The following is a 22,135-nucleotide window of genomic DNA, read 5'->3' as shown; positions in this document are numbered from 1 at the left end:
ACAATTGGAGCATTAAGCCAAATCTCTGAAGTATGGTTACAATACTTTATTGTTTTATGTTTTATATCCATTATTTTTAACTTTAATAATGTTCTAAATTATCATATATTTATACAGCAAAAGTTTGTTATTATCCTCGGAACTATTAAGAGCTTTGCTTCAGAAGAGTCATGGTTTTACAATGCATGTAAGAGTTGCAACAAAAAGGTTATGTACAACACAATTTGCAAGGCAAAGCAAGATGGAAGTGAAGGCTATGATGAAGTAACTGTCTTGGAATGTCAGACTGATCGTTGCAATAAAAGGACCGTTTTGTCTGTTCCCAGGTTAATTTTATTGATTCATTTATTTGTGCTAAACAATTTACATGGTTATTAATAAAATCTTATTTATTATTATGACAGGATAAAAGTTCAAATTCGTGTTCAGGATTGTACCGGGATTGTCACTTTGACGTTGTTTGAACGTGAAGTTCTTAAACTGTTAAAGGTTAACGCAAACCAGCTTTTGGATAAAAACATTGAGGTACGTTACTTTGTGTCAATATAATGTCGTTACTTCTTTTATACATTTTAATGTATATATTTTAAACTGCTATGTTTGTAAATTATATATCGAACTTATGCAATATGTCAATGATAATGTTTATGAAAACAGTTGGCCAGCGATGGTAACTTTCCCAAGGAGCTGAGGGCATTGTTAAATCGGCGGTTTGCGTTTAAGATAACCATACCTTCCTTTAACATAAAAAACAAAGCAGATGGTTACTCTGTCTCGAAGTTGACTGAAAATCCTGAAATCATCTCCGAGCTTGATAGGCATTTTGATGACTTCCAGGTTCGCCATACCTTCAAGACGTTAGTTGATCGTTGTTGTTATAAAAAGTTATCCCATTTAAATTTTTTTTTTAAATATATGCGATAAATACAGCCTGCTGATGAGGAACATTTAGATGTTGTTCTGTCTGATTCAAATCCAAATGTTAACTTTGATGTTAAGGTATGTCTTACAAATTAATTAATTCACTAATGGTTCAATATTTTGTCATTCACCATATTTTATAAATATTTTTCATAACTTTTTAGTTTTTGTTTACAGGATGTTGTATCCCGTACTGGTGATGAAGACACTCCGGTGTCTAATGTGATCAAAAGCATCTTTACCACACCCTCTGGAGCTGAGATGAACTGTTCTGCGGAGATTGTTGAGAATCAACTTAAGCGTAATTTGGATGCCGTCTATGATGTCGATGTATCTTCTTCCCAGTCGTCAACTAAACCCCGTAAGACTGTTGGTGATAAAGATGAAGATTTGAATGTGAATGCTGGGATTTTGAAGCCAAAGATTGAACAGTAGTGTGCCGAATCTAATAGTCGTATCCGTATTTTTTAAAACTTTTCCCTGTTTATTTTCGTTTACTCATATTTTGAACATTTTATTGGCAGACTTTATGTTGGTTTTTGAATAACTAATTTGTGTGGTTGAACTTCGTGAAATTTATATTATTAATAGATTACATTATAAATAAGTTTTTCGTATGAACGTCTATTTGTATTTAGCTTATAATTTTTTTCTATGATATGACATGATGTTACTTTTTTAATAACTATGTATTATGTTTTGTTTTTATTATGGTATTCAATTGTTATATCAATTAAAGATGATATTATTAAACACTATATTGTGTTACGTCTTAATAACATTCTAATTATTTTAAAGTTTTATTTAAAATCTTAACACGTTTCCATTATTAATAAAAAATAAGCATAATATTTATATTAAAGTTATAATGTTGGAATGTTGCCATATAAACCAAATTTATATTTGGTAAATATAAAGCATAATATTTATATTAAAGTTTGAATGTTGGAAAGTTATTTATATATAGTAACTTTTATCGGTATTTTAACTATTATTTCCAAAAAAAAATTTAAATTGTTGACTTTCCAATATTAAGATATTAATCATTAAATATCATAAAGAATATCCTTAAATGTTAACATTACTAATGTTTCCTTAAAAAGAAATTTTACAACATATAAATCTCTTCATCTCATTTCAAGTCATTTCTACTCTTTTGTTTAACGACTACATCCCTTTCACTCCAAGGGTATTGTAAGGCAGTTTGAACAAATGATTAGTTTCTTATTCCAAAAACTTATTCCGCAATGTATAAACGGTCAAAGCATGATTCCAATACTTCGGGAAATCAATCAAACCAGGGAAACACTTCAGGTTGTGTTTTTTTATTTATCTTTGACATTCTTTTGTTTGTTTATATATAATAATAATTTTAATTAGAATCTAATTCATTTTCTTTATTACAATGATAGCCATTTCAAGAAACTGCAAGCGTAGATCTTCATTTAACTCCAATAATGAAGTTAATATAAACAACTCAACAGGTAACACTTTTTGGACTATTGTGATGTTTGTCTATTTTGTATACCTATAATAACCACCTTGATATGCTTTATTTATGTTATGTTTCTTTAATTTAGATGTTGCGGCTGTTAGCTCAAGAAGTCCTTTTTCAGACATTACCAATGGTACTGAACTACTCTCATTTACTAACTTATGTTCCTATTCTTCAACATTTATTTAAAAATGTATATCAATTTTATAGTATTCAATTGAGTTGAAGGCCCAAAATATGTAATAAATATTAAATATAAGCTATAAACTAAAAGTACAACAGGTAGATATATATAAATACGGTTAGATAGTAGCGGTCCAAACTACATAAAGATCGTAACTATCAAACATGTTAACCACATACAAAACAACTTTTAAGACTACTTAACTTACGCTACCTTATTCATTAGCCAAAACAACAATATGTTATGCTTCTGCCGTGATTCCAAGTTTCAAACATTACCACTAGCTGAAAACATTGGCAAGGAACAAAACACCAATATGTGGAAAGTACTGGAACTTGCAATGATCACCTTCTTTTATGTTGTTATCTTTAAGCCATTTCGCCCATCCTTTGACAACGTACTTGATACTGTTTTTATTTGGCTCCGCCCTAACATCATGTTTTGTCTCGACATTCTGCCTGTTGACGATCTTAACTTTCAATGTTTCGTCAATTCCTGTGATCCGTGCTACCCCAACTGGTATGCGCTATAAGTTTCAAAACATATTAATAATTTCCATTATTGATGTCAAATATTTAAAAAAATACCAAACTTCTTCAAATTATGTAAACATATTAGACGTCTACTAACATATAATTTAGTCTGAACTTACAAAGCGTTTGTTGTATGGCACAATGAATATCAGCGGACCAGTTTCATCGTCATCATCATCAAACTCCTCTGATTCAGCCAAAGAGTCTTCAGTATCCGATATAACCACAACATCGTTTTCAGCACCGGCCATGCTAAGAAACAATTCAAAGGTTGACCCATTTTAAATAAAACATAGACTCATAACATATAATCCAATCATTTTTATGTACTTTAAAGTAATGTTAGTTTTCTAACTTTCATTAACTTCACACACTTTAAAGACATTAGAAGTAATCCTAACAAACTTTGTTGTTCCATTTCATCTTACCCAATAACAAACATTCTTGAACTATACAAAGTTTAAAAACATAACAAGTACGCCTAACAAACATTCTTATTGCATTTCATGTTACCCCCTAAATGCATATCCGAAAACAACTTAACTTTACAACCTAATCATATAAAACACCTAATTATTATTTGTTTTTTTTACTTTAAAAAATTATTCTTTCGTTAAGTACAACATTTTTCATATAGACATTTCTTCGAACACCTGGTGTGCATTGTATTCTTTATGTCTTCGTGCATGTGAGTGTATTCAAATCACTACCTAAATCAGTTATTTTCATACTAGAATACATGTATGCAGCAAATACACTAAGAACATCATGTATGTTAACTAACTCAATGAAAACAAAACTGTCAATGAAACAAGTTACATTTAGCTTCTGGTATCCAGATTTGTATTTTTATTAAATAAATCCAACCAGGAAATCACAGATGAACATCAACATTGAATTTAAATGATTTATGTTACCTGATTTTCGTAGAGTTGTCAACCGTATGATGCACAAATTCAGAATGCAGATGAGAGCAATGTTTTAAACCCTTATTGAAACTAAATGAAATTATAAGCTTATGTAATGATAGATATAAAGATCATGAAGTATGATGTACAAGCAATTAGTGAATGTTGACTATTTGATATGCCTATCACTATGACATTTTTGAGCACAAGAATCCATGCAATCACATTCATTTTTAGCCGTATATGTGTCTTTGTTTGGTTATTTTTTTTATTTTATATATTCATATATTTGTTTATATAGTTATTGTGGCATCAATTATTAAAAGTAAATTATTATTTTTTTTTACCATAATAACATATATCAAATATGATAACATATTTATATAATCTTACAATATTACCAAAGTTTTATTTCTACTAATTGATTGATATATACTAATTTTTTTAGACAACTAATGCTATTATATTGTTTCTTTTGTTTTACATGTTAATACAGTTTTAACTCCGGCAATTACACAAGACGAGTGCAGTGAGAGGCGTAAGCAACGGAAATTGTATTTGGATAGTAAAAGATCTAACGTATCAAACGTGTTACCGCTTTCTAAGAAAAAAGAATCGTCGACTTCTAATTTGTCTTCCACTTTATTGCACACTCCCACTACTTCACAACATGCATCTACAATTTCGCCAGGTTTATTTATTTATTTTCTTTAAAATTTTCATAATTTTTAAAATTGCATACTTAACTATTTGTTAAAACATGTCTAAAATAATTAGATATATCAAATATGATAACATTTTTATGAAAAAATAAATTATTATCAAAGTTCCCTTTCAGTTAATTGATTTATATATAGTTATTTTTTTAGACAACTAATGCTATTATATCGTTTCTTTGGTTTTACATGCTAATACAGTTTTAACTCCGGCAATTACACAAGACGAGTGCAGAGAGAGGCGTAAACTACGAAAATTGTATTTGGATAGTAAAAGATCTAACATATCACACGTGTTACCGGTTTCTAAGACAAAAGAATCGTCGACTTCTAATTCGTCTTCCATTTTATTACACACTCCCACTACTTCACGACATGCATCTACTATTTCGCCAGGTTTATTTATATATTTTCTTTAAGCTTTTCATATTTTTTAAAATTGCATACTTAACTATTTTGATACATATATATGTCTAAAACTATATATATATATATATCATTTTTCTTTTATCAGTTGTTTTCACGCAAAGTTATCAAAGTTACACTAAAGAGAGACGGAGATTAAGGAGACTTTATTTAGATAGTAAAAAATCTCCTATCTTACGAGGCAAATCCAGGGCTATGAATAGTTTACAATCTTCTTCTAATAGAAGGTCCTTTCAATGTAACACACAAAATGGTAATTTTATACATTTATTAATATTTACAAGTAATATTATAGCCGATTTTCTAAAGTCATATTTTGTTTAGGTGATTACACATCTGCTTCAAACAACCAAACACTTTCAACAAGTATCCGTCGCTTTTCTATTTCTCCAAACATAACAACAGTTACTACAACTCCTATTTTACGCAAAACGTCTCCAAAGCTATCTCCTGGGAAATCTAAGTTATTAGGCAGACAAAGAATTACATTTCCTATTCCAATGGTTGATTTGACTACAGATGCAGCGTTAGATGAAGATCCTTACAAAGGTGTTTCACCAGGTAGTCGCTTAAGTTATATATTTTCGACATTATTTTGTATACCATTTTTTAATCTTGAAATACATCGATTAATTTCATTTATTTTTATTTCCATGCTAATCTACAGATTACTTAGATCATGGTGACCAGTGTATTACGTGTCAAGTATGCATGGCAAAGTTATGGGATGTAGAAACGGCGAGAGGCAGAACCAATAATGGGAAAAAAGTTATTTTTTATGTTGTGGTTATGCCAAAGTAGAGCTACCCGATTATAAATATGCACAACCAAATTATCAGAAACTGTTTACATCTTTGGATAATGAAAGCAAGCATTTTTTTGAAAAACATTCGTCGTTATAATTCTATGTTCGCTTTCACATCAATGGGTGGTAAGGTCGATCCAACTGTTAATAGAGGTAATGGCCCATTTTGCTACAGGATTAGCGGTGAAAACTATCATAGTATTGGAAGTCTGTTGCCGGAGAATGCCAATAAACCAAAGTTTTGCCAGCTGTACATATACGATACAGAGAACGAAGTTTCAAACCGAGAATCGATTTTTAGGTAAGTATCTTACAGTATAATTTGTTTCAATTGTTTCTCAATTAATAATTATTATTTCATTGATAAAAATTGTGTCAAAACAGTCGATCTAAGGAGTCACCTACATCCTCTTCTGCTTCAGTTGATCGTCAGTTGATCCAACATATCAAGTCTGTGTTAGACTCCGATAATGTATTGGTTAAAGTTTACAGGATGGTTAGAGATTGTTTTCATGACGATCCGCAGCTTACTCTTAAGGTACGTCTTATTGGAAAAAGGGACAAGGATGGTCGAATGTATAACTTACCAACATGTGGCGAGGTTGCTGCTCTAATTGTTGGAGATGTTGAAAACGCAATTGAGAACAGAGATATTGTTGTTGAAACTAAATCGGGGACTCTTCAACGAATAAGTGAATTACATCCTTCTTACCTTGCTCTTCAATACCCAATTCTCTTCCCATATGGAGATGATGGTTACAGAGTTGACATCCCTCATAGAGGTGTCATAGATGTAACCAACAAGAAGCGTCCAATTGTACGATGAGAGAGTTCTTTTCATATCGTATTCAAGATAGAGTAAACCAATTTTCGCTGATTCTAAATTCAAGGAGACTTTTCCAACAATTTTTGGTTGATGCTTATACGATGATTGAGAGCGAGAGACTAAACTACATACGTTTTCAACAAAAAAATCTAAGATCTGATACCTATGAAAGTCTCCGGAAATTGAGAAATAATGGTCAGCAAGATATATCTAATGTTGGTACACCTCTTATATTGCCTTCTTCGTTTACCGGTGGAGCTAGATATATGATGCAAAACTATTTAGATGCAATGGCTTTATGTAAATGGTTCGGTTATCCTGATTTTTTTATGACCATTACATGCAATCCCAAGTGGCCAGAGGTAAAACGGTTTCTTAAAGACACCACTCTGAATCCAGAAGATAGGCCTGATATCCTATCAAGGTTATTTAAAGTCAAGCTGGATGCAATTTGTAAAGATTTAAAGGAATGTCATATGTTGGGAAAAGCAGCAGCAAGTACGTAATGCAATCTTTTATTTTTAAATATATTTTTTACATTTTCTTTTATTGATTTTAAATTATTTTTATGCAGTTATTTATACAATTGAGTTTCAAAAACGTGGCTTGCCTCATGCGCATTTGTGCTTATTCATGGAACCAGAAGCTAAACTTCCCACTGTTGACCAAGTTGATCCGTTCATATGTGCAGAAATTCCAAATAGAGATGATGACCCAGAGTTGTATACGCTTGTGAAGGATTTTATGATTCATGGACCGTGTGGTAATGCTAATATGAACTGCCCATGTATGGTTGATAAACAGTGTTCAAAAGGTTTTCCTAAAAGATTTCAAGATACTACGACAATTGACGCCAATGGTTTCCCATTATACAGAAGGAGAGATGATGGAGCAACAGTTGTCAAAAACCGGATCGAGTTAGATAATAGAAGTGTTGTACCATACAACAAAAAGTTATTGAAAAAGTATCAGGCACATATAAACGTGGAGTGGTGCAACCAAGCTGGGTCAATTAAATATTTGTTTAAGTATATCAACAAAGGTCCTGATAGAGCAACAGTTGCTGTTTTGCATAGTGATAATCATAATGAACAACATGAAAAAGATGAGATTAAAGAGTATTATGACTGTCGGCATATCTCAGCATGCGAGGCATCATGGAGGATATTTAGTTACGATGTAAATTACAGATATCCTTCTGTTACCAGACTTCCATTCCATCTTCCAGGTCTCCAACCGGTTGTCTTTGGAGCAGACGAAGACATCAATTCTGTTCTTAACAGGCCATCTGTCAAGTGTTCTATGTTTATGTCTTGGATGGAAAGGAACAAAGACCCTGATGACCATTTGGCGCGTACACTAACTTATGTTCAGTTTCCAACTTGGTATGTATAGAAGTTTGAAAACCGTTGTTGGCAACCTCGGAAGAAAGGTAACTCAATTGGCAGAATTCATAATGTTGCTCCCTCTCTTGGAGAAGCTTATTTTTTAAGAATCTTGCTCAATAAAGTAAAAGGACCTAAGTTATATGACGATATCAAAACTGTTAATGGTCATGTACATGATACATTTCGAGATGCGTGTTTCGCCAGTGGCGGATCTAGGATTCCGACCAAGCGGGAACGTTTTATAAATAGGCGGTAACGAAATTGAAAAAACGTCAAATTTTTCCAAAATTTACACTAAAAATGTCAAAAATTTTCCGACCAAACGGTAGCGGAGGCTACCCCTTGAATCAAGGTAGATCCGCCCCTGTGTTTCGCACTTGGTCTTTTAGATGATGACAAAGAGTACATCGAAGCAATTAAAGAAGCAAATGAAACAGCAACAGCTTCGTACGTACGAAATTTATTTGGCATGATGCTATTGTCGAATACTATGTCAAGACCGGAGATCGTATGGGAAAGCACGTGGAAATACATGACAGATGATTTCATCTACAGATATAGTAAACTACATTGTGTTCAAGGTACATTATGAAACTTTAGAAAAGCCATTTTGCTTTTTCAGTTTTTTTCATACATGGTTTAACTAAAATATCATACTCATTGTATCTGTATTTTAACATATAACAGGTTTATCAATTCCAGACGACGAACTTAAAAATTACGCTTTGTTAGAAATTGAAAAGTTTTTAGGTATGAATAGCTCATCGCTACGGAACTTCTCAACAATGCCTTTTCCAGATTCTTCTTCGTTATCTGATCTCGATAATCGTCTGATTAACGAGGAGCGTACTTACGACGTATTAAGTCTCGCAGAGGAATATGTTAATCTGTTTAATATGTTAACTGAAGAACAAAGGTCGGTGTTTGAAGAGATAATGAAATCTGTTGATGGTAACACTGGAGGGATGTTTTTTGTTTACGGATATGGTGGCACCGGGAAAACCTTTTTATGGAAGACGTTGTCTGCTGCACTTCGATTAAAAAGAGAAATTGTATTAAATGTTGCTTCGAGTGGAATTGCATCGCTGTTATTGACAGGCGGCAGGACTGCACACTCCAGATTTCGTATTCCTTTGAATCTTAATGAGGATATATATGTCTAAAACTATATATATATATATCATTTTTCTTTTATCAGTTGTTTTCACGCAAAGTTATCAAAGTTACACTAAAGAGAGACGGAGATTAAGGAGACTTTATTTAGATAGTAAAAAATCTCCTATCTTACGAGGCAAATCCAGGGCTATGAATAGTTTACAATCTTCTTCTAATAGAAGGTCCTTTCAATGTAACACACAAAATGGTAATTTTATACATTTGTTAATATTTACAAGTAATATTATAGCCGATTTTCTAAAGTCATATTTTGTTTAGGTGATTACACATCTGCTTCAAACAACCAAACACTTTCAACAAGTATCCGTCGCTTTTCTATTTCTCCAAACATAACAACAGTTACTACAACTCCTATTTTACGCAAAACGTCTCCAAAGCTATCTCCTGGGAAATCTAAGTTATTAGGCAGACAAAGAATTACATTTCCTATTCCAATGGTTGATTTGACTACAGATGCAGCGTTAGATGAAGATCCTTACAAAGGTGTTTCACCAGGTAGTCGCTTAAGTTATATATTTTCGACATTATTTTGTATACCATTTTTTAATCTTGAAATACATCGATTAATTTCATTTATTTTTATTTCCATGCTAATCTACAGATTACTTAGATCATGGTGACCAGTGTATTACGTGTCAAGTATGCATGGCAAAGTTATGGGATGTAGAAACGGCGAGAGGCAGAACCAATAATGGGAAAAAAGTTATTTTTTATGTTGTGGTTATGCCAAAGTAGAGCTACCCGATTATAAATATGCACAACCAAATTATCAGAAACTGTTTACATCTTTGGATAATGAAAGCAAGCATTTTTTTGAAAAACATTCGTCGTTATAATTCTATGTTCGCTTTCACATCAATGGGTGGTAAGGTCGATCCAACTGTTAATAGAGGTAATGGCCCATTTTGCTACAGGATTAGCGGTGAAAACTATCATAGTATTGGAAGTCTGTTGTCGGAGAATGCCAATAAACCAAAGTTTTGCCAGCTGTACATATACGATACAGAGAACGAAGTTTCAAACCGAGAATCGATTTTTAGGTAAGTATCTTACAGTATAATTTGTTTCAATTGTTTCTCAATTAATAATTATTATTTCATTGATAAAAATTGTGTCAAAACAGTCGATCTAAGGAGTCACCTACATCCTCTTCTGCTTCAGTTGATCGTCAGTTGATCCAACATATCAAGTCTGTGTTAGACTCCGATAATGTATTGGTTAAAGTTTACAGGATGGTTAGAGATTGTTTTCATGACGATCCGCAGCTTACTCTTAAGGTACGTCTTATTGGAAAAAGGGACAAGGATGGTCGAATGTATAACTTACCAACATGTGGCGAGGTTGCTGCTCTAATTGTTGGAGATGTTGAAAACGCAATTGAGAACAGAGATATTGTTGTTGAAACTAAATCGGGGACTCTTCAACGAATAAGTGAATTACATCCTTCTTACCTTGCTCTTCAATACCCAATTCTCTTCCCATATGGAGATGATGGTTACAGAGTTGACATCCCTCATAGAGGTGTCATAGATGTAACCAACAAGAAGCGTCCAATTGTACGATGAGAGAGTTCTTTTCATATCGTATTCAAGATAGAGTAAACCAATTTTCGCTGATTCTAAATTCAAGGAGACTTTTCCAACAATTTTTGGTTGATGCTTATACGATGATTGAGAGCGAGAGACTAAACTACATACGTTTTCAACAAAAAAATCTAAGATCTGATACCTATGAAAGTCTCCGGAAATTGAGAAATAATGGTCAGCAAGATATATCTAATGTTGGTACACCTCTTATATTGCCTTCTTCATTTACCGGTGGAGCTAGATATATGATGCAAAACTATTTAGATGCAATGGCTTTATGTAAATGGTTCGGTTATCCTGATTTTTTTATGACCATTACATGCAATCCCAAGTGGCCAGAGGTAAAACGGTTTCTTAAAGACACCACTCTGAATCCAGAAGATAGGCCTGATATCCTATCAAGGTTATTTAAAGTCAAGCTGGATGCAATTTGTAAAGATTTAAAGGAATGTCATATGTTGGGAAAAGCAGCAGCAAGTACGTAATGCAATCTTTTATTTTTAAATATATTTTTTACATTTTCTTTTATTGATTTTAAATTATTTTTATGCAGTTATTTATACAATTGAGTTTCAAAAACGTGGCTTGCCTCATGCGCATTTGTGCTTATTCATGGAACCAGAAGCTAAACTTCCCACTGTTGACCAAGTTGATCCGTTCATATGTGCAGAAATTCCAAATAGAGATGATGACCCAGAGTTGTATACGCTTGTGAAGGATTTTATGATTCATGGACCGTGTGGTAATGCTAATATGAACTGCCCATGTATGGTTGATAAACAGTGTTCAAAAGGTTTTCCTAAAAGATTTCAAGATACTACGACAATTGACGCCAATGGTTTCCCATTATACAGAAGGAGAGATGATGGAGCAACAGTTGTCAAAAACCGGATCGAGTTAGATAATAGAAGTGTTGTACCATACAACAAAAAGTTATTGAAAAAGTATCAGGCACATATAAACGTGGAGTGGTGCAACCAAGCTGGGTCAATTAAATATTTGTTTAAGTATATCAACAAAGGTCCTGATAGAGCAACAGTTGCTGTTTTGCATAGTGATAATCATAATGAACAACATGAAAAAGATGAGATTAAAGAGTATTATGACTGTCGGCATATCTCAGCATGCGAGGCATCATGGAGGATATTTAGTTACGATGTAAATTACAGATATCCTTCTGTTACCAGACTTCCATTCCATCTTCCAGGTCTCCAACCGGTTGTCTTTGGAGTAGACGAAGACATCAATTCTGTTCTTAACAGGCCATCTGTCAAGTGTTCTATGTTTATGTCTTGGATGGAAAGGAACAAAGACCCTGATGACCATTTGGCGCGTACACTAACTTATGTTCAGTTTCCAACTTGGTATGTATAGAAGTTTGAAAACCGTTGTTGGCAACCTCGGAAGAAAGGTAACTCAATTGGCAGAATTCATAATGTTGCTCCCTCTCTTGGAGAAGCTTATTTTTTAAGAATCTTGCTCAATAAAGTAAAAGGACCTAAGTTATATGACGATATCAAAACTGTTAATGGTCATGTACATGATACATTTCGAGATGCGTGTTTCGCCAGTGGCGGATCTAGGATTCCGACCAAGCGGGAACGTTTTATAAATAGGCGGTAACGAAATTGAAAAAACGTCAAATTTTTCCAAAATTTACACTAAAAATGTCAAAAATTTTCCGACCAAGCGGTAGCGGAGGCTACCCCTTGAATCAAGGTAGATCCGCCCCTGTGTTTCGCACTTGGTCTTTTAGATGATGACAAAGAGTACATCGAAGCAATTAAAGAAGCAAATGAAACAGCAACAGCTTCGTACGTACGAAATTTATTTGGCATGATGCTATTGTCGAATACTATGTCAAGACCGGAGATCGTATGGGAAAGCACGTGGAAATACATGACAGATGATTTCATCTACAGATATAGTAAACTACATTGTGTTCAAGGTACATTATGAAACTTTAGAAAAGCCATTTTGCTTTTTCAGTTTTTTTCATACATGGTTTAACTAAAATATCATACTCATTGTATCTGTATTTTAACATATAACAGGTTTATCAATTCCAGACGACGAACTTAAAAATTACGCTTTGTTAGAAATTGAAAAGTTTTTAGGTATGAATAGCTCATCGCTACGGAACTTCTCAACAATGCCTTTTCCAGATTCTTCTTCGTTATCTGATCTCGATAATCGTCTGATTAACGAGGAGCGTACTTACGACGTATTAAGTCTCGCAGAGGAATATGTTAATCTGTTTAATATGTTAACTGAAGAACAAAGGTCGGTGTTTGAAGAGATAATGAAATCTGTTGATGGTAACACTGGAGGGATGTTTTTTGTTTACGGATATGGTGGCACCGGGAAAACCTTTTTATGGAAGACGTTGTCTGCTGCACTTCGATCAAAAAGAGAAATTGTATTAAATGTTGCTTCGAGTGGAATTGCATCGCTGTTATTGACAGGCGGCAGGACTGCACACTCCAGATTTCGTATTCCTTTGAATCTTAATGAGGATTCGGTATGTCATATAAAAGCAGATAGTGATGTCGCTAAATTGTTGCATCAGACCAAACTTATTATATGGGATGAAGCACCTATGGTCCATAAACATGCGTTTGAAGCCTTGGACCGCACGATGAATGACATTTTCAATTTCGACACCTCAAGAAATTTTGAAATCTCATTTGGTGGTAAGGTTATTGTTTTTTGTGGAGATTTTAGACAAGTACTTCCCGTTGTTCGAAATGGTGGAAGACAAGAGACGGTGAACGCATCATTAAGTTCGTCTTATTTATGGAGTAAATGTAAGGTGCTAACGTTGTGACACTTCGGATTTTCCCGGACAACCTTTCGATGTAACATGTGTGTACGTAAACTATTAAGTGAAAAATTATGAATAGCTTGTTATTACGTGTTGTGTGCATATATGTACGTATAGATATATATATATGTGTGTTATATATGTAGGAGCCGAAACCCGACTCGAGACCCGGGATGGTCTCGAGTGAACAGTAAATTGGGCCGGTTAGGGCCAAAGCCCATCCTCAACCCACTCGATATATATATCGGCCAACCCTCACCATTCTACCATTTTTGCAACATTTTCTCTCATACTCTCCTCTCATCTCTCTCACTAAAACCTTAAAACCCTCACAAAGAATCACCTCCCTCCCCTCTCCTTTTCCCTCTCGGATCAACCAACAACAAGAACGCCTCGGCTCTAGCTCGGAATCACCAACCGGAAAGAATCTTTGCTTCTTCAAACCCACAACTTCAACCGGTTAGTACAAAAATGTGTTACTATGATTCTTGTGTATGGATGATGATTGTTGCCATGATTTGTGTGAATAATATGTGTGTGAAATGCATAACCGATTAACATGTTTGTTTCGGTATGTTTAGATAGAATGAATATTCATGACTTTGGTTGAATGGTTAGTATCCGATTATGCTTAGGAACCGAGAATGATAAGATCTATTATGTCCGTTCATGTTATGATGTTTAGTGGTGAAATGTGTTCTAATATTTTTGTAAGGGATTTGATGATTTTGCTATCCGAATGATATTAAAGTGATGATTAGGGATTGTATATTCATGAATGATGTTTGAATGTTATTTGAATGTTAGGAACAGCATGAATGTCACTCAAATATTTTGAATATGCTTTGTTTGATCCAAATTAGACACATTATAGACAAACAGACATGTTAGTGGATATAGTACACAATTTACATGAAAATGCAATCCTATTGGTCAGTACATTGCAGGTTCTAGAAGAGTTTGTTGTGCACGTAATCACGGTTGCGAGTCGCAACCTTTGGTTGCTACTCGAGACCACATCAAGCTTTGTCGAGACCTCCCAGTTGCAAGTCGCAATCAACACGAGTCGAATCCGGTTGCGAGTCGTAACCGCTGCTGCTAAGTCGGAACCGCTAGTTGCGAGTCGTAACCTCTGGTTGCGACTCATAACCAAAACGTGATGAACCGAGACCTCGGTTGCGAGTCGTAATCTCGGTTGCGAGTCGCAACCACCCTTGTCTCGACTGGGCTACTTTGTTGATTGGGCTTTGACTGTTGAGCTTTCTGTTGACTGGGCTACGTGTTGTTGCTGCTGATTGTATGTTTAGGGCTGATAACCCAACTGTTTGTTGTTACGCATGTTACGTGTTTGCTATATGTGTTGCCGTACGTGTTCGCTATGTGTTTACTTGTACCCGACTTGACCCATATTTGGTAACCATGTTAGGACGTGGTGACCAACATACCTGACCGGGTAAAAATATCTACCGAGCAACCCAAGGTGAGTTCACAACTTATAAGCATGCGTCCCGGTGGTTTGGGACACGAGACTAAAACAACCCCATCCCCTTAAAAAGGGGATACCATTTACATTCCTTCCCTAGTTACTGGGAACAAACTTACTTTTCCTTCCCTTGTATTGGGAAACCTTTTAGTTAATTACTGTTTATACGGAATGCAACCAACGGCACTAAACGCAACTCTATCACTCAAGTCCCTACTACATAATACCGATTAGTCGCCGGGGCCAGGCGAACGGGTTATTAGTTGATAGCGCTATTTAGGTTTTACCAACCTCACACCGTGCCATGGTATGGGATCGGTCGTGAACTAATGTACTCAGGCATCCGTCAATGATGATAGAACATTGACATCGGGGCATCCTGCGGAAACGCAAACGGTTATCTAGTGTTCGGTATTGGAAAAACAGTTTAGTCGCTAACTTTTGGGGTAGCTCCCCATGGCATGTATAAACGGATAAATTAACTGGTGAAACGAGTTTTTGGTAATTAAAACTGGACAACTAGTGAACTCACTCAGCATTATTGTTGACCCCTTACTGCATGCTTTGCAGGTAACCAGTGACGAAGGAGCTTGCTGCTTGGGAACGAGTAGTGTCCGTCCACCCTTGTGTTGGGTGTTACCTTATTTTGAACTATGAACTTTGTTAAACTATTTTACTTCTGCTTCCGCTATCTAAGTTTTAAACTCTGAACTTGTTATTTGCTAATCTCATGGTTAGTGAGTATTACTTTAATATTAACCAATGCTTAGTATAATTGGTGGCTGGATCCTGGTCAGTCACGCCCTCGAAGCGGGTGTTATCCGCAGGTGGAATTTGGGGGTGTGACAGATTGGTATCAGAGCCATTGGTTATAGTGAACTTGGTTTTAAAAAGGGGAAAAATCTTTTTGAGAAAAACCAGACTATAACCCGTGACTCGTGACGACACTACACTCCAAGTGCAAGGCTCGACTTATCTGACCTCGTAGCTCGGACCCGTATTTACTTGCTTATTTGTCATATGCTTTCTGCTTTACTATACGTACTAGTTTGCCTGATTAGATAGATACGCCTCCCTTCTTCTATCTCATTCTCGCTATATTACGACATCACACTCATACTATGTTTTCTGGTTATGAAGACAATGAGTGGACGCGGACGAGGAAACGTCAACATGACTCAGGCTCAGCTCACCAACCTGCTCAACACGGTGGCTGCAGCTTTCGCAGCTCACCCTATAGGTAAACTCGTTGTTTTAGGATGTTTAGATCCTACCGCCACATCGTCTTTTCGCCTCTAAACCTATTTCGCTTCACTCCTCACAACAGGTCAGCCTGCGCCTGTGCAACCACGTGTCTGTACCTTCAAGACCTTCATGGATTGCAAGCCTCTTCCGTTCAGTGGCACTGAGGGTGCCATAGGTCTCCTGCACTGGATCGAGAAGGTCGAAGCTGTTTTTGCTGTCTGCGAGTGTCCTCCTGCTAATTGGGTGAAGTTTGCTACTGGTACTCTTGAGGGAAGCGCACTTTCATGGTGGAAGGCGCAAATTCAAATGCTTGGTTTGGAGACTGCAAACGCTACTGCATGGGAAGATTTCAAGGATATGATCAAGGAAGAGTACTGTCACAGGGATGACATCCACAAACTCGAGGACGAGTACTATGAACTCAAGATGGTTGGGTCAGAGATTGAGACCTACACCAAGCTGTCCAACGATTATGCTGCTCTTTGTCCAAACATGTCCCGACCCATGTACCGAAGGATCGAATTGTACATCAAGGGTTTAGTCCCGGAAATCAGGAGCCATGTAACCTCGGCCAACCTCACTGCCATACAGCCCGTGGTTCGTCTTGCCCACAAACTCACCAACCAGGCTGTGGAGGAGGGCAGGTTGCCCAAAAGGATCAGTGCTGCGGAAGGAACTTCTAGTGATGGTAAACGAAAGTGGGATGGAAATCAGGGCAAAGATGCTAACCCTACTCAAGCCCCAGCTCAGCAAAGGAAAACTGACAACAACAAGGGCACGCAGCAACAGGGTGGCTACCGGGGAAGCTACCCTAAGTGCAACAAGTGTAACAGGCACCACAATGGGGCATGCAACAAGGGTCAGTGTCAGCGATGCCACAAGATGGGGCACGAAGCCAAGGATTGTAGGAGTCAGTTCCCAGCAAGACAGAATCAGCAACAACCTCAACAGCAACAGCAGCAGGGAAACAACCGAGCATGTTTTAAATGCGGGGCAACAGGGCACATGCGAAAGGATTGCCCTGAACTGAATCAGAATCGCAACAACAATCAGGGAGCTGGGAACAATGAGCAAAACAACAATGCTGGGAATGCAAGGGGAAGAGCTTTCGTGATTGGAGCTGGAGAAGCAAGGAACGATCCCAACGTCGTGGCGGGTAAGTTCCTACTTGATGATCGTTATGTTTCTGTGTTATTTGATTCCGGTGCCGATGCCAGTTACGTATCCCTTCGCATTAGTAAGAAACTTAAGCACTCGCCCGCATTATTAAGTTCTAAGCACATCGTCGAGATAGCTAATGGTAAGAACATCGAGGCCACGCATGTGATCCACGACTGCACACTAGAATTGTCTGGCCACACGTTTAGTATCGATCTTTTCCCCGTCAAACTTGGAAGCTTCGACGTCGTCATTGGTATGGATTGGTTTTCCAAACATCGCGCTGAGATCCTCTGTCAAGAGAAAGCGGTTCGTATACCTCGTCGTTCTGGCCAACCCCTCATCGTCCAAGGCAACAAAGGTGGAGAAGTCACCGGCATTATCTCGCTCCTGAAAGCCCAGAAGTGTTTGCAGAAAGGGCACACCGCCATACTAGCCCTCGTCACCAACACCCACGAAAAAGAAAAGAGGATTAAAGATTTTCCTGTAGTACGTGACTATCCCGAGGTATTTCCTGAGGATCTACCTGGACTCCCTCCCCACCGTCAGGTCGAATTCCAAATCGAGCTAGCTCCCGGAGCAGCACCTATAGCTCGTGCACCGTACCGTCTAGCCCCTGCAGAACTGAAAGAACTCTCTACGCAACTACAGGAACTTTTGGATAAAGGATTTATCCGTCCTAGTTCATCGCCCTGGGGAGCACCAGTACTCTTTGTCAAGAAGAAGGATGGCACATTCCGAATGTGCATTGACTATCGTGAGTTGAACAAGGTTACCATCAAGAATCGTTACCCTCTCCCGCGCATCGACGACCTATTCGATCAGTTGCAAGGATCGAGCTACTATTCTAAGATTGACCTGCGATCAGGCTACCATCAGCTGAGAGTTCGTAATGAAGACATCTCTAAGACTGCATTCAGGACTCATTATGGTCATTACGAGTTCCTCGTTATGCCTTTCGGAATGACTAATGCACCTGCAGTTTTCATGGATCTCATGAACCGAGTGTGCAAGCCTTACCTCGACAAATTCGTGATTGTGTTTATCGATGACATCCTGATTTATTCGAAAAGTCAAGAGGAGCATGAACAACACCTACGCCTTATTCTGGAACTCCTTCGCAATGAGCAATTGTACGCCAAATTCTCGAAATGTGACTTCTGGCTTAGAGAGGTCCATTTCCTCGGCCATGTAGTTAATAAGAACGGAATTCATGTCGACCCAGCCAAGATCGAATCAATAAAGAACTGGCCTACACCTAAGACTCCCACTGAAGTTCGCCAATTCTTGGGATTAGCAGGTTACTACCGCAGATTCATTCAAGGATTCTCAAAGATTGCACAACCCCTCACTATACTCACTCAGAAAGGCATCGCCTACAAGTGGAATGAAGCACAGGAATCTGCTTTTCAGAGGCTTAAGGATAACCTCTGTAGCGCTCCTATTCTCTCATTGCCTGATGGCACTAACGACTTTGTGGTTTACTGCGATGCGTCTATTCATGGGCTCGGTTGCGTGTTAATGCAACGCGAGAAAGTTATTGCCTACGCCTCACGACAACTCAAGACACACGAAAGGAACTACACAACGCATGATTTGGAACTGGGAGCAGTGATCTTTGCTCTGAAGATATGGAGACATTACTTGTACGGCACCAAGTGCACTATCTACACCGATCACAGGAGTCTCGAGCATATCTTTAGGCAAAAGGAATTAAACATGCGACAGCGTCGATGGGTCGAACTCTTGAATGACTACGAATGCGCCATCAAGTATCATCCGGGCAAGGCCAATGTCGTGGCAGACGCCCTCAGCCGAAAGGACACTATACCAAAGCGCGTGCGAGCATTGCAACTTACCATCCAGTCTAACCTCCCTACCCAGATCCGAAATGCTCAAGTTGAAGCATTGAAACCGGAAAACATCAGGGCTGAGTCTCTGCGAGGATCGAGACAGCGACTAGAACAGAAAGAAGATGGCGCTTACTATGTAACAGGGCGCATTTGGGTTCCACTCTATGGAGATTTACGTGAACTCGTGATGGATGAAGCCCACAAGTCCCGCTACTCAGTACATCCTGGTTCGGACAAGATGTACCACGACTTGAAGACTACATATTGGTGGCCTGGTATGAAGGCCCACATAGCAACATACGTCAGCAAATGTTTGACTTGCGCAAGAGTCAAGACAGAATACCAGAAGCCAGCAGGCCTACTTCAACAACCAGAAATCCCGAAATGGAAGTGGGAACAAATTTCCATGGATTTTGTTACAGGGCTACCTAGGTCTCAACGCGGAAATGATACTATTTGGGTAATAGTAGATCGATTGACCAAGTCCGCACACTTTCTGGCCATTAAGGAAACAGACAAGTTTTCTACCTTGGCGGAAATTTACTTAAAGGAAGTAGTTTCGAGGCACGGAGTGCCAACCTCAATTATTTCCGACCGAGACGCTCGATTTACTTCGGAATTATGGCAAGCTATGCACAAATCCTTTGGCTCACGCTTGGACATGAGCACCGCATATCACCCGCAAACGGATGGACAGTCCGAACGCACCATCCAGACTCTAGAAGACATGCTTAGAGCGTGTGTGATCGATTTTGGCAAGAACTGGGAGAAGCATCTACCGCTAGTAGAGTTCTCCTACAACAACAGCTACCACACTAGTATTCAGGCAGCACCTTTTGAGGCATTGTACGGTCGTAAATGCCGGTCACCTCTTTGCTGGGCGGAAATCGGTGATAGTCAAATCACGGGCCCAGAGATGGTGGTAGATACAACGGAAAAGATTGCCCAGATCAGACAACGCATGGCGGCAGCTCGTGACCGTCAGAAGAGCTACGCTGACAAGCGTAGGAAACCCTTGGAATTCCAGGTCGGTGACCGGGTTCTACTTAAAGTCTCACCCTGGAAGGGTGTGGTTCGCTTTGGTAAACGGGGCAAGCTTAATCCACGATACATTGGACCATTCGAAATTACCGAGAAAATCGGTAAGGTTGCTTATAGATTGAACCTGCCTGAAGAACTGAGTGCGGTACACAACGTTTTCCACGTATCCAATCTGAAGAAGTGTCTGTCAGATGAAACGCTCGTAATTCCTTTCAAGGAACTAACCATTGACGAACAGCTACACTTTACTGAGGAACCGATTGAAATCACTGATCGAGAGATCAAAATCCTCAAACGTAGCCAAATACCTCTTGTACGAGTCCGTTGGAACTCGCGACGTGGCCCAGAGTATACCTGGGAGCGGGAAGACCAGATGAAGCACAAGTATCCCCAGTTGTTCCCAAACGAAAACCCCAGCACTGAAGCTACAACCGAATTTCGGGACGAAATTCCAAACTAACGGGGGGATGATGTGACACCCCGTTGAAACGCTTTTACTTACACTAGCTTGACAGTGGCTGCCTTAACTTTCGGGACGAAAGTTCTTAAAACTTGGGGATAATGTGACACTTCGGATTTTCCCGGACAACCTTTCGATGTAACATGTGTGTACGTAAACTATTAAGTGAAAAATTATGAATAGCTTGTTATTACGTGTTGTGTGCATATATGTACGTATAGATATATATATATGTGTGTTATATATGTAGGAGCCGAAACCCGACTCGAGACCCGGGATGGTCTCGAGTGAACAGTAAATTGGGCCGGTTAGGGCCAAAGCCCATCCTCAACCCACTCGATATATATATCGGCCAACCCTCACCATTCTACCATTTTTGCAACATTTTCTCTCATACTCTCCTCTCATCTCTCTCACTAAAACCCTAAAACCCTCACAAAGAATCACCTCCCTCCCCTCTCCTTTTCCCTCTCGGATCAACCAACAACAAGAACGCCTCGGCTCTAGCTCGGAATCACCAACCGGAAAGAATCTTTGCTTCTTCAAACCCACAACTTCAACCGGTTAGTACAAAAATGTGTTACTATGATTCTTGTGTATGGATGATGATTGTTGCCATGATTTGTGTGAATAATATGTGTGTGAAATGCATAACCGATTAACATGTTTGTTTCGGAATGTTTAGATAGAATGAATATTCATGACTTTGGTTGAATGGTTAGTATCCGATTATGCTTAGGAACCGAGAATGATAAGATCTATTATGTCCGTTCATGTTATGATGTTTAGTGGTGAAATGTGTTCTAATATTTTTGTAAGGGATTTGATGATTTTGCTATCCGAATGATATTAAAGTGATGATTAGGGATTGTATATTCATGAATGATGTTTGAATGTTATTTGAATGTTAGGAACAGCATGAATGTCACTCAAATATTTTGAATATGCTTTGTTTGATCCAAATTAGACACATTATAGACAAACAGACATGTTAGTGGATATAGTACACAATTTACATGAAAATGCAATCCTATTGGTCAGTACATTGCAGGTTCTAGAAGAGTTTGTTGTGCACGTAATCACGGTTGCGAGTCGCAACCTTTGGTT

General features: G+C 37.8%; 1 protein-coding gene across 1 annotated transcript; it reads left to right on the top strand.

Moving 5' to 3' along the window:
* Positions 1-11,044: 11,044 nt before the first annotated feature.
* Positions 11,045-13,791, top strand: LOC110933099. Its single transcript, XM_022176337.1, has 4 exons — positions 11,045-11,441; positions 11,518-12,297; positions 12,721-12,912; positions 13,019-13,791. Exons 1-4 carry the CDS (start codon positions 11,045-11,047, stop codon positions 13,789-13,791), a joined length of 2,142 nt encoding a protein of 713 aa, XP_022032029.1.
* Positions 13,792-22,135: the final 8,344 nt, after the last annotated feature.

Source organism: Helianthus annuus, chromosome 4, assembly GCF_002127325.2.
Source record: "Helianthus annuus cultivar XRQ/B chromosome 4, HanXRQr2.0-SUNRISE, whole genome shotgun sequence".
NCBI lineage: Eukaryota > Viridiplantae > Streptophyta > Magnoliopsida > Asterales > Asteraceae > Helianthus > Helianthus annuus.
This window is presented reverse-complemented; position numbering and strand designations above follow the sequence as displayed.

Excerpts from the sequence above, each read along its gene's own strand:
- LOC110933099 (XM_022176337.1), top strand. The coding sequence starts at position 11,045 with ATGATTGAGAGCGAGAGACTAAACTACATACGTTTTCAACAAAAAAAT. Across the intron at positions 11,442-11,517 it reads GTTGGGAAAAGCAGCAGCAA|TTATTTATACAATTGAGTTT; the intron begins GTACGTAATGCA and ends ATTTTTATGCAG. Across the intron at positions 12,298-12,720 it reads CCCTGATGACCATTTGGCGC|ATGATGACAAAGAGTACATC; the intron begins GTACACTAACTT and ends TTGGTCTTTTAG.